Raw genomic sequence first — 12,537 nt, forward strand, 5'->3', positions numbered from 1 at the left:
TGTACATGAAAGAGTATTTATTGAAAACATGGTTACTGACAGGAAGCTCCTGGCCACTCTCAGGTTACAATCTTGGCTTGCAACTGCAAGTGTTGACTTTTGGTTTGTTTTGTTTTTTTGGCCTCCCATTTTATTTTCCCTCCAACATTCCACCCTAGGATAGGTAGATCTTATATAAATATATATACATGTCTGTAGAAGTATGGCCTATAGTAAAGAAAATATACAGTACACTCTTCATTGGGCAGTCCCCACCATGCTAGGCTACCAATACTGAATGCCACGGTGCCCGTGCGTGTGGTTTACGAGTGCTGCAGCACCAGGGAAGCCTCATGGGCACAGCGGGGGCCTCTGAGGGCCCCGGCCAGCTCCCTGAAATCATGGCCAATGGCAGAGACCACAGCGCTGGCGGAGGCGGGGCAGGGAAGGCAAACCTCCCGAGGTCTGGAAGGCTGAAGGAGCACAAACGGGAAGGGCGGCTGTTCAGGTTAGGTGGGAGTTTTCTCTCCAAGCAAGGACGTGATATAAATGTGGAGGGGAGAGCAGCGGACTCTAGTGACCGCACCACAGTCTGGGCCCAGGCCTCCTCTCGGCAGAGGGTGGGACTCGGCCTGCGTGTCTCTGACTTGCCAGGATGAGAGACTGTGAGCTTGCAGGGAGCCACGACCCTCTGCCCAGGCAAATGCGTGGGCAAGAGGACCTAGTGGCCTTGGAGACCAGAGGTGTCAGAGCAGCAGCAGCAGCAGATCGGCCCCAGGCAAGGCCGCGTGAGCCCTCATGAAGACGGCAAAAGCAAGGGCAAGGCATCTACTGAGCAAAGACCGAGGCTTCCACTTAGATCTGAGACACAGGCCCGGGTCACTTGAGGCTCTCAACACGCCCAGCACATCTGTCCTCTGCAGGCAGCCTTTCCTGGGCCAGCTCTTGCCCCCTTGGGGGATCCAGGCGACCGGTGAGCAGGCTCAGGGAGAAAAGGTGAGTGGCTGTGGTTGACTGCGGCTCCAGGAGCAGTTTCTTGGCCTGGAAGGCAAGGGTGTCTGCTTTCGTCCCTCATGGCCCGTCCTCAGGCTCCATGGTGATGGCGAGGGCAGAACACCCTGCCTTCACGCCTCGAAGTGGATGGGGACCAAAAGGAAGCTCGGGGTGGTCCGAGGTGAGTCTGAGGTGTGACTGGCACTGACTGGCCCCCATGGTCACTACGGATTCTGTACAAGCAAAGACAAGGCACCAGACTGTGAGCGTTCCTCCTGGGCCCCAAGTCCCTTGCGGGGTACCGTCCGCTCCGGCTCTGGGCTCAGCCGTAGTGGTAGACGAAGTCGTAGCTGCTGGGCTCCTTGGGCACTGGTGGCGGGGCCTCGGGGATCTGGATGTTCTCCAGGTCCAGCAGCCGCAGCTTCATCTCCATGCTCAGCAGGGTGTCCAGGTCACTCTTGGTCAGCTCGCTGGACATGTCCTTCCCCAGGAGGGCGCTGAGGCCGTCGATCCAGATGCAGTACTGTGGGAAGCAAGTTGCAAATGTCACCCGGGGTCCCCTGGTCAGTGGGAGGGCCTGCTGAGGTCCCTCTGCTGAGAGGGCTCACAGAGTCTCTTTGGGCCCCCTGCAGGACACGCAGCACTGATCCGAGATAACGGCAAAGGTAAGCTGGGAGGTGATCAGTCATTTGCCCAAAAGACCTTTTGATTTTTATAAGGGATTTACGTTTAAACTCCCTAAGATAATATGAAGTGTGATTTAAAAAATACTATTAAGGAAAACAGCAAAACGGGATCTAAGAACAGGGACATCAACTACCTGAGATTGCCCCCAAATTTGTAATGGTGGGGAGGAAATACATATTCGGTGAAAAAGGCAGCAAAGGAATCCCGGTAAAAATCAACTTTGTTTCAGGAAAAGTCAATTTAAAAAAGTCAATAAGTGTTAAAAATAAGTACTAGAAAAGCTGAACTTGAGGGCTTCAGGATAAGAGGGAACAGAGAATTCTCAATCCATTCCTCCCTAACTCCTCTTGTTCCACCTTTTTCATACCTTTGCTCACCTGTCTCCCACCTGCAAGTTCTTCATTTCTTCCCAATAAACTCCACTGGCAGCTCAGGCCCCCTGCCTTAGGGTCTCCTCTTCCAGAAGCCCCACCTCCAGTTCCCTCCAGTGGCTCCCAGAGCTCACAAGACATGTGTGCTCTTAACCACAGTTGCTCTTTAATATCTAGCATTTTCCAGTGTTACAGATGAAACTGCAGGCCCCGTGTCAGGAGCGCCAGATCCACCTGGCTTCAAAGCCCAAGTCAGATCCATTACAACATGCGGCCCAGAAACCCAAGGAGGAGGATCCTTCAGGTTCTCTTGGGCGGGTGGCCGGCCATGCAGAAACTACAAAGAGGAGACCTCCTAGTTCCAGGCAAATAGGTTACCCCTAGGGTACCTTGTCCTTCTAAGACAACTACTGCTGCTGGAAGGACCCCCGGCATGGCAGATCTTTGGTGTCACAGTCTTCGAGACACTCTGGAGGCCCCTGCCTTTAGAAAGACGTGCCTGTTCTGCCCACTCCTCCCCTCCAGCTGTAGAGTCACAGAGAAGGCTCAGCTGTCCAAGGCAGTGCCACACCGCTCACCTCGTACTTATTAGGTGCAATGAAGTTTAAGGTCTCATCGGGGTCGTACAGGATGGAGAAAGCCAACTCCAGCACCTCCTAGAGGAGAAAGGGTTCCAATCATCTGGAGCAATGGAACGGCCTTAGCTCTACACACCGGAATCCTGGCCCGAGTCCTAGCAATTTGGCACCACTGCCAAATGTGCCGATTCAGATGTGACGGCATCAGGCCCTAGGGCTCACGCACAAGTGGGGCTGTAGATGAGGCCAGCGGTCATCAACCTTCACCTGCCCACTCCCCACCCAAGTCAGGCCTGGGACGTGATGATACTTTTAAGGTTATAGAGAACTCATCTCTCAATGCTCTGAACCTTTGAATGTCAGAGTCCATGACTGTATTATCTCAAATACATATATATATGGATAATTAAACTGAAAGTCTTAACAGTTTAAAAAAAAACCACCACAACAAAAACAAATTGTGGCCACAGATGGGACTTGAGCATCAACAACACAACTGTAATTAAAGAAATATAACAGGCTTAAATCCATGAGTTTATAATACTAAAAAACAAAACGCATGCACAAAATAGGTCACTGTTGGACGATACCAGAGACCTAACTCCTTGTTTTAAAAGTAGGTATATAAAAGGAAAGAATCAAGCATTTATCCTCCCTTCTTATATAAACCGTACCACTGGGGAACCACAGTCAATGACGGCAAGTTTCTCTTTAGAGAAGTAGTTCAGTTAATACATGGAAAGGGATGACTACACCGGAATACCACTAGTTTGCAAACCTTAATTTACTAATGAAACAAGGCACTGAGTGTCCAGAGTCTGCTAACATCAGAGAGACAAGCAGACATTATGTGCCTGATAGAATATAATACCATCTAGGAAGGAGTCTGGCCACAATAAGAAAGGTCAGGCCTGGGCTGGATCAAGCCTCAAGGTCTCACTACCAATTACAGATCTGGGACAGAGGAGTGGACTCAACTACACCATGGGGAGACAATCAGCAGATTTTAGACTCTGGAAAACTACCAAACAAGCAACCTGGTTTCCTCAACTAATGAACTGCAAAGAGAGGGGGAGAAAAAGATGGAGGGGGAACTTATGAATTAAGAAATTAAAAGAGGGAATTATCTGGCAGGCAGTCCAGTGGTCAGGACTCTTGTGTTTTCCCTGCTGAGGGCTTGGGTTCAATCCCTGGTCAGGGAACTAAGATCCCACAAATAATAAACAAAATTCTTTAAATTAAAAACATTTTTTTAAAGAATTAAAAAAAAAAAAACTTAGAAGACTAATCACAATGTGTGTCTCTGTCTCTTGCACACTCAGTCGTGTCTTACTCTCTGCGACCCCATGGATGGTAGCCCGCCAGGTTCCTCTGTCCATGGAATTTTCCAGGCAAGAATATTGGCCTTTGTTGCCATTTACTCCTCCAGGGGATCTTCCCGATCCAGGGATCAAACCCGCATCTTCTCCATCTCCTGCATCGCAGGAACATTCTTTACTGCTGAGCCACCAGGGAAGCCCCATCACAGTGTGTAGACCCTATTTGGATCCTGATTTGGCAAACAAACTGGGTGTGAGTGTGTGTGTATGTGCGTGCAAATGCTTATAAACATTTATATATTTTTATGTAGAGAAACTGGGATGTTTTTAAGACAGTGGAAAAATCAACTAACAGTGGAATATTTGATTCTAAATAACAACTTTTTATTTCCTTTTAGATGTGAAAACGGTATTATAATTATGTTAAATAGAGTCCTTATAATTCAGAGATACAATCTAAATGTTTACAGGTAAGATGAAATAACACTTGAGATTTTCTTCAAAGTAGTAAGTGAAGAGGGACAAGTGGATGTGGACACTGCCATGGTGGATGAGGCTGGGCAAGGCCTATATGAGGGTTCTATCTACTTTGGTGTCTGTTCAGATTGTTCTTAATGAAACATTCAGGGTCAGTTTAAAGAGACAGAGAATGGGAGGCCATGCATCCAGAAAGCAGCCACCACTGACTACGCCCAGGATCACTGGAACAGCAGCTCGGACTCAGGGCCGCCTCTCCACTCACCTTGTTCTGTTTTAGAGCACTTTTCTCTTTCATGTGGGGACAATCCTTCCCAGTGACAATGGCCTTAATGTCTGCAACAGGAACTGAAAAATGAAGAGAATTAGTTTCCGGAAGCTTTATGCTGTAGGTTGGTCCCTGCATCCAACCTGGTGCTGAAAGGGACGCCCTAGCCCCCCACCCCACGGGGCTGTACGAGCTCAGGGAGGGTGGCCTACGTCATTCCCTCCTCTGTGGCCACTTGGCCAGGACCCTGGCCTGCTGGACTGTGTCAAACCTAACTGGGGTCAGTGCAGGACCTCTGCATGGTCTCCCTAAGGAATGGGGCCTCAGACACCTCGCTTCCACTTCACGGTAGTAAGATGACAACGTTGGCCATAGCAACCAGCAGCTAATAATGACTCTTCCTCCCTGCCAGCCACTGTTCTAAGTGCTTTACAGATAGGACTCATTCAATCCTCTGAAGGGGGCAATGTGTCTATTATTCCCATTTTATAGATGAATCTTTAAAGCAGAGAGGAGAAGTAATTTGTAATTAATTAGAATTAACATCAAAGCCAGGATCTGAATCCGGGCAGTCAGGCTTCAGAGCTTCTGCTCTTAACCACTGCTTTTCAACGCAGTATTGCATCATCTTTTCCAATCTGCAAAACCCATTCCTATCTGTGATCTTACTGAATCTCCAAACAGTTCCTTGACGTCGGCCAGGTAGAGACGACCACTGATCACCAGGGAAACAGGTTCAGATGAAATAACTGACCTGAGGCCAGATAATCGGTTTGGAGCAGCCAGGACCAGAACTCAGATCTGCTGACAGGGAGTCCGGCTACACGACAGCCCAACAGGGACCTGAACTTACTCTTCTCCTGCAGGGATTCGAACGTCACCTCCCCTTGAGGGTTGTCATCCAAGTCCCCGTAGTGCAGGACTTTGTGGTTCAGGGCCAAGCGGCAGTACCAGAAACGCTCTGGAACACACGGGAAGCCAGGCAGGTGAACGAGGACAGTTCTAGGAAAGGCCCGGGCACACACGGGGCCAAGAGAGGACTCGCTCCCTGCCCGCTCCCCCCAGGGATGCTGCAGCCCCGCGTGCAGCAGGAGGGACAGACAGCCTGGAGACCACAGACTGGGGACCGCGCCCTCAGGTCACCTTGCCTCCGGCGGTTCCCAATCTTCCGGAAGCTGCTCCCCTCACAGAGCCGGTTCAGCCGCTGCTGCTTGATCAGCTCCAGGATCTCGGGCTGGATCTTCTCCCTCAGCTCCCTGGGGTGGATAAGCACAGGAGTAAGGGGAGGTCACGGGGATGGTAGGGGGAGGGCTTCGGAAGGGAGGCGGCGCTGGCCCTCCTGTTTGGGCACTTACACTATCGGTGGGGACTGGAAGTCATCCTGACTCATTCTCTCCGACTGGCGCAGCCGCAGGATCTCGGAATAGCTCAGGCTCCGCAATTTGCTCTTGAACTGGTCCAGAGAGTTGGGTTTGGAGGGCAAAGCTCGAGTGATCTGCTCTCGGACCACCTGCATGACCTGAGAGAGGAGGAGGCGCGGCCTCAGCGCTGCCCCGTGAAACGGACACCGGGCTCTGCCCTCTGGGTCCTGGGCAGAGCAGGCACCATGGGCATCCGCTGGGCCCAGAGCACTGGCTCTCGAGGCACACTGGCTTAGACGGTTACGGAGGACTGCGATGCTGACAAACACTTCATTTCTCGTACCTCTCAACAGGTCAACGGTGGGGGAGAAAGAGAGGAGATGGCTGGGCCAGACAGGGGTTCAGGGCTTGACTCTGCACCTTAATCTGTTCCTCGAGCAACTCACTCAGCACCCTCAGGCCCTACCTACTCGTCTTTAAAGCGAGAGAATGGAAGACACATCTTTGATGGAGGCTGCCACGAGGAATGGGAGACCCCCAGTCTCTGGATGCACCGTGCCCGGCCCACTGGTGTGTGCAAAATACGTTAGTTCCCCCAGAACGACGGCTAAAGTGAAAAGCAGGACACCACCTGCACATCCCATCAGCTCCCCACCAATGAAGGAAAAACACATGAAAAAAAAATACTAGAGGGAAACATAAACAGGGTCGTGATTGCTGGGTAGGGGAATTACAGATATTCCCCTTCTTTGTATTTTACAAAGTTTTTACAATGAGATGAGCAGCTTCAATAGAGCCAGCTCCTAGATTATCAGCTTTTGAGGGCCCAGCAGTGCCGTCAGAGAGGTAGGTACTCAGAAAGCATCGAGGAGTGGCTGCTACTGCTAAGTACCCCGGCATGAATTCTTGCGGGTCCACTCGGACCTCTAACACCTGTAGTTCATGCAATTGCCTCGGTGCCTGCATGGTTTAAGTGCTCAGTAACCCACGCTGTCACTGCCACGCTTTCCTCCTGTCCCCAAAGGAAGGTGGGAGGGGCTGGTACTGGTCCACCGGGCAAAACAGGGGTCCAGTGGGGAGACACCTGCTCAAGGTTCTGGGAGGGCTGACACGCTCAACGCCTCTGTCCTGTGACTCAGCGCTGCCAACCACGCTGTGTTCCCGCTCAGGGGTCGCCAAGCTCGGGCCAGCTGCCCCGGGCTGCCCTGGGGTGGCCTTGCCCGGGCCTCAGAGCTCTGCGACCCTGACCTTGTTGAAGTCCTCGGCCGTCGCCCTCATCTCCTTCCAGGTCTTGTTCAGCAGCTGGATGCAAATGCCAAAGAGCTCCTCGAACGCACGGTCGTGGGTGAAGAACATCGGGTGGTAGTCGTTGCGTCCCTCGTTTGCTGTGGAAGGAGAAGCGGGCAAACGATGACGCTGGGAGGCCACGTCTGGAAACCTGGGCTCCTCTGCAGTCCGGAGGAACAGAAGCAGACTGAGGACCGGGAGGGAAGTGGGTAGGGGCGGAGCTCTGAACACGCTCAAATCACCAGCTCAAACAAGCCACGGCCACGACTCCCATAAACAAGGGTAGACGGATTACAGCCCACTCAGTGACTGAAAAAAAAAAGCCCAAGAAGGCTGTCCAGTCGCAGAGACACCTAACGTTGCACTCTTAGGTCTCACCGGCCCCGAGCACAGGGAGCGGGCGTGCAGGGGAGCCGCGTACTCACGCAGTTCCCCGACCTGCAGGATCTCGCACAGCATCTTGGTGAGCTCGATCGCACTGCGGCCAAAGGGGCACTCGTGTTTGTCTTCTCGGCTGCTGTTCTCCAGGACGATCTGCGGGCGAGGAGAGGGCGTGAGGGAGGGAGCGGGCAGGCGGGCGGAGGGGCATCCGCGGGGGCAGCTGCCCCAGCCTTTACCCGGATGTAGGTGTCCTGGTGGACTTTCGCCAAGTACAGCATGTTGTCCAAGGCCAGCATCCCAGGCGGAGTCTGGGTGAAGTCCATCGCGGGGTTGATGTGGTTCTGGGCAAAGAAAGACACCCGACTTGAGACCCGACGGCCTCCAGTGCGGGGGCTCACTTGAGGGGAAGTCCGATCGCCCCTCCACCTCGTGCTGCCTGCCGGCACACCACACCTGCCCGCCGAAGCTCTGGTCATGTGCCATCTCTATGACGGCTTGGGCTCCTGGCCACTGGACTGTGGCTGACTTGTCTGGCATCCCCAAGGCCTAGAATACTGCTGGTTGCTGAGTAGATGCCCAGTAAGTGTTTAATTAACTCTATCCTCAAGCTGTCTCCTATTACAATACCCACTCCAGCTTCTCGTGGAACCAGCTGCTTTGATGAGTGGTCCCCCCGCCACTCATCTGGCCCACTTCCTGGGTCCCCCTACAGATGGGTTTCTTTCAAGGGGCCAAATGTTGCACATAAACTTGTGGACCAAGCGTCGAGGGCCCTCCAGCCGCTCAGTGTCTCCAGTTCCGGGGCTCCCATGACGATACGTGTTACGAGGGAGGGCTGTCAGGGTTCTGTCTGGGGGGGCCCGCTCACTCCGTCGGGGGAGAAGGTCTACAGTGTTAGTGTCTGGCAAACTCACAGTGAACCCCAGCATTTTGTAGTCCTTGGTGTACATGGCTTTGCGTTTCTCAGTCCCACTCCCGGGGGCGTTGCTGGGGTCAGAATCTGCATCAAATGCAATCCTCCTCAGTTCAAATATAATGTCTCTTTGAGCCTGGGAGGTGAAACAGACTGTCAGCAGATGAGTCAGCTGATCAAAGGAAGCAAGGAAAAGAAAGGAGTGGGTCGAGCTTTTCCAGGCAGAACCCTGGCCCCGATCAACCCGAGGAGGCATCACACAGGACACAGATGGAAGGGATCACGGCGAGGCACAGAGCTGACAAAACCGTTTCTGTAGACACAAGGAAGCTCGGCTCCCGGCACCCAGCAGGCGCTCCAAACACAGGGCACAGCGCGCCGCATCACACGGCACACGACGCCAGCCGGGGGAGCCTGGTCCCACTGAGAGCCCACCTGGTCATTGGGGTCCATCTTGGTCATCATCCTCTCTTCCAGAAGGTTAAAGGTCAGGACTTGCAGGACATACAGCTGATGGGCCATCTCGGTTTTGATGGGGCGGTTCCCTCGGATCACGTGCTGGAAAGAGCAAGGGCAGAGGGTTGAAGTGGTTTCTGCTGGAGGGTTGTGACATAGATGCGCAAAAGACAAAGCACTGGGCAGGGGACAGGGTTCTCTCCCCACACAGCGCCGGCATGCTCCAGAAGTGGAGGGAGCGTGAACGGGCCTGACTCAGGCAGGGCTGACGCACTGCAAGCCCCAAGGGCACCATCTTTTTTTCTGCCCGGTCCTGGGGAGGGAAGTGGGACGAAGGGTAAGGTTATGACGTGGGAGGTAGGTGGCGGGGCCTCATTCCAGTCGATCCCCACAACAGAGTGTGTGTGTCAAGAGTCACTGGCAGAACTGGACGGCACGCTTTTGTCTCAGGAAAAACGTTCAGGATGGCCTCATGGAGGAGACAGGTTTCAAAAAGATCATTTTCTTTCAGTCATCTCTAGACACGTACACCAAGGCGGGGGGGCATCTAATGCTCCCTGTAGGCCCCCCACTCACCCCTTCTCTCTCCCCTTCCCCCTGATCACTCTACGCCCCCTCCCTGTGTCCCCACCCCAGTCCTTCTTCTCTGATGACTATCCCCCCCTGCCCCGAGCTCACCGCTCCTCCCGATGCCTGCTCGCCCCAGCTCCTCAGGCCTCCTTCGCCGCCCATGCTGCATCTCTGCCCTGCCCTACATCGCCCCGCTGTCCTCCCAGCTGACCACGCTGGTCCGCCCCGTCTCCCACCCGTGGTGGCCTCCTGCCCTTTCCTGCCTGCTCCCTGCATCCCTCACTCCCTCTGTCTCACCCGCCATCCTGAGGCCCCGGTCGCTCTTGCTCTTTTCTCATCAAATGGAACTCTTGCCCGGTCCCCACACGTGCCGCCACCTGTGCCTTTCGCGTTCTCTTCCTCCATCTAGCTCATCTCGAGAGCTGTGCTGTCCAGTATGCGAGCCCCTAGCCTATGTGTCCACGTGCCTCTCAATCAGTTAAAATTAATTCAAGTTACAAGGCCTCATTTTAAGCTGAGGCACTAGCCTCACTTTCAGCTCAGCAGGCACCTGTGGCTGGTGACTACCGTCCAGCAAGAGAGCTGGTGTGGAACATGTCCATTCACAGAAAGTTCTGCTGTATCTAGAGCTCTCTCACTCTAGATCAGTCCTTCTCCAGAGCTTGCACACTCTCTTCAGATCTGTGCAGCCTGATCTGGTAGCCACTGGCCACCCGCGTCTGCTGCACACTGGAAATGTGGCTGGTCTAAACCGAGATGTGCTGTGAATGTAAACAGAGTCTTGGCATGGAAAAAAATGTAAAGTATCTCCTTAATCACTTTTCTATTGATTACATGGTGATTATCACAGGGTTTCAGACATACTGGGTTAAGTGTACTATGCTATCAAAAAAACTAATTTTCCTCCTTCGTTTGTTTGATGCCGCTGCTGGAACACTGACGATGAAACCGTGGCTCACGTCGTGTTCCCGCTGGCCGGCACTGCCCTCGGCGTCCTCTCCCCACCTGCGACTCCAGAACTCTTCCCTTCCCTGGACTGCAAGGCCCCAACACAGGATCCACAAGTCACAGGTGGTGCTGAAATTTAAACTGAAACTGTCAAGGACGACAAGCTCAGTTCTCCAGGCGCACCGGGCACATCCCAAGTGCCCACGGCCATCCGGGGCGTGAGCCACTGCTCTGCGCTGCCCCTGCTTGGCCCGCGGTGAGCACGCTCTGCCCTCATCTCCCACCCCAGCCCTCTTCAGCTGCCTCCACTGTGTCCGTCTGTCTCTCAAGCTTCCTTTTCACGGTCCGCCCCGACCCAGTCTCTCTCCTCCACCTTGGCTGCTTCGGCCCTCTCCGCTTCGCCCAGAGTCTCTTCCTTTCTCCGGGTCCCGCTGCCACTCTGGTTTCTCCCTACCTGTCTGTCCCTGTGCCTCCCTCCTTGCCTCGCTCCATAATTCATAAAGCCACTCTGAAGAGAGCCTGGTTTTCATTCAACATAATCTCCCTTCCTCAAACTGAGAGAGGTTGGAGCCGGGGGAGGGTGGTTACTCCAGCCCCCAGTGGCTAAAGGAGGTACAGCTCCAGTCTGATGGAGTCTCATTCGACTGCCAAGCACCTCGAGGCCTCTGCTCTCTGATTCAACCCCACTAAATGCAGACTGAAGTGAGCACGCATTAACCTTTTCCGAGTGGACACTTTGGATCCTGAGTCCTGACACTGGACAGAAGCCTTGCTTGTTCTCCACGTTTGTCCAGGAATGAGCTGAACTTTTAAACCCATTCAGGTAAAGGACGAGCCCCAGAATTCATTCAAGGTCTCTGGGAAGGGCACCCACTCCCACACAGGCAGAGGACGGTGCCCGACACGGCTGCCCGCGCACGTGGACGGGCCCTGGTGCGGCAGGCGGGGGCAGCAGTGTCTGCTCCTGTCCGTCCTGCCGCACTGTCATGGGGCTCTGAGCGGGGAGACAGCCCCAAGGCGGGGCTGGTTCTGCAGGGTGACGTCCGGCTCTGCCCGTTCAGAGCAGCTGATCCACTTCTCAGGCGCCCAAGGGGATGTCTCGAATTGTGGCCCCCGTACGTCTTGTTCAGGTGAAGGAACTGCCCGTGAGCAGAGCACTCCACGAGCGCCAGGCCCCCCGCTAAGCCCTGTGTGTGTGCAGTAGCTCATTCGGTCCTCACATCCGGGTGAGCAAATCGAAGCCCACAGACGGTAAGTAGATTGCTCAAGATCAAAGACCGGTTAACAGTGGGGGGGCGGGGGTGCCGACTCCAAAGTTCATGTTCAGATTTCTGAAGGCTTTCACACTCGACTCTGACTTCTCGTTTTGTTTCTTTCACTGCAGTCTCCCAGTTCCACCTTGTTTTTGACAACCGATACGATGGCCGTCTTTTAACTGAGCTCCTTGGTGCTCTTCCTCTGCCCTCACCTCCCGCCTCAGCTCTCTCCCCACCACCGCTCCGCAGGAAACACAGACCGTGCAGTGTGATCTTTCTAAAAGGGCAGCCTGGTTATTTCACGATCCTGATTAAAGCTCAACTGCTTTTCGAAAAAAAAAAAAAGAAAACAAACAAGGTCCTCTTTGCTACCTCTCCAGCTGGTCACAGGCTTCCCTGGTGGCTCAGATGATAAATAATCCACCTGCAATGCGGAAGACCTGAGTTTGATCCCTGGGTCAGGAAGATTCCCTGGAGGAGGGCATGGCAACCCATCCCAGTATTCTTGCCTGGAGAATCCCATGGACAGAGAAGCCTGGAAAGCTACAGTCTATGGGGTCGAAAAGAGTCGGACACGACTGAGTGACTAAGCATAGCACACCAGCCGATCACACATCCTTGCTCCACCCTTTACAGGACCACTCACTCCTCCTGGGTGTCCCCCTTCCCCACGCAGGAATTCCTTTTCTGACT

General features: G+C 53.7%; 1 protein-coding gene across 7 annotated transcripts in view; it reads right to left on the reverse strand.

The window, feature by feature from the left end:
• Positions 1-12,537, reverse strand: part of ELMO2 (engulfment and cell motility 2) — a 38,327-nt gene continuing 25,790 nt past the window's right edge. For all 7 annotated transcript variants that reach the window (XM_019972511.2, XM_070801798.1, XM_070801797.1 and 4 more), the window contains 11 exons: positions 9,050-9,172; positions 8,616-8,750; positions 7,938-8,042; positions 7,746-7,854; positions 7,282-7,418; positions 6,028-6,191; positions 5,816-5,928; positions 5,526-5,633; positions 4,670-4,752; positions 2,609-2,686; positions 1-1,495 (listed from right to left, as the gene is read on the reverse strand). In XM_019972511.2, coding sequence (XP_019828070.1) covers positions 1,295-1,495; positions 2,609-2,686; positions 4,670-4,752; positions 5,526-5,633; positions 5,816-5,928; positions 6,028-6,191; positions 7,282-7,418; positions 7,746-7,854; positions 7,938-8,042; positions 8,616-8,750; positions 9,050-9,172 — 1,356 coding nt within the window. In that variant the 3' untranslated portion in view covers positions 1-1,294. The remainder of the gene's footprint in view (positions 1,496-2,608; positions 2,687-4,669; positions 4,753-5,525; positions 5,634-5,815; positions 5,929-6,027; positions 6,192-7,281; positions 7,419-7,745; positions 7,855-7,937; positions 8,043-8,615; positions 8,751-9,049; positions 9,173-12,537) is intronic.

The sequence above is a fragment of the Bos indicus genome, chromosome 13 (assembly GCF_029378745.1).
Source record: "Bos indicus isolate NIAB-ARS_2022 breed Sahiwal x Tharparkar chromosome 13, NIAB-ARS_B.indTharparkar_mat_pri_1.0, whole genome shotgun sequence".
NCBI classification, from domain to species: domain Eukaryota; kingdom Metazoa; phylum Chordata; class Mammalia; order Artiodactyla; family Bovidae; genus Bos; species Bos indicus.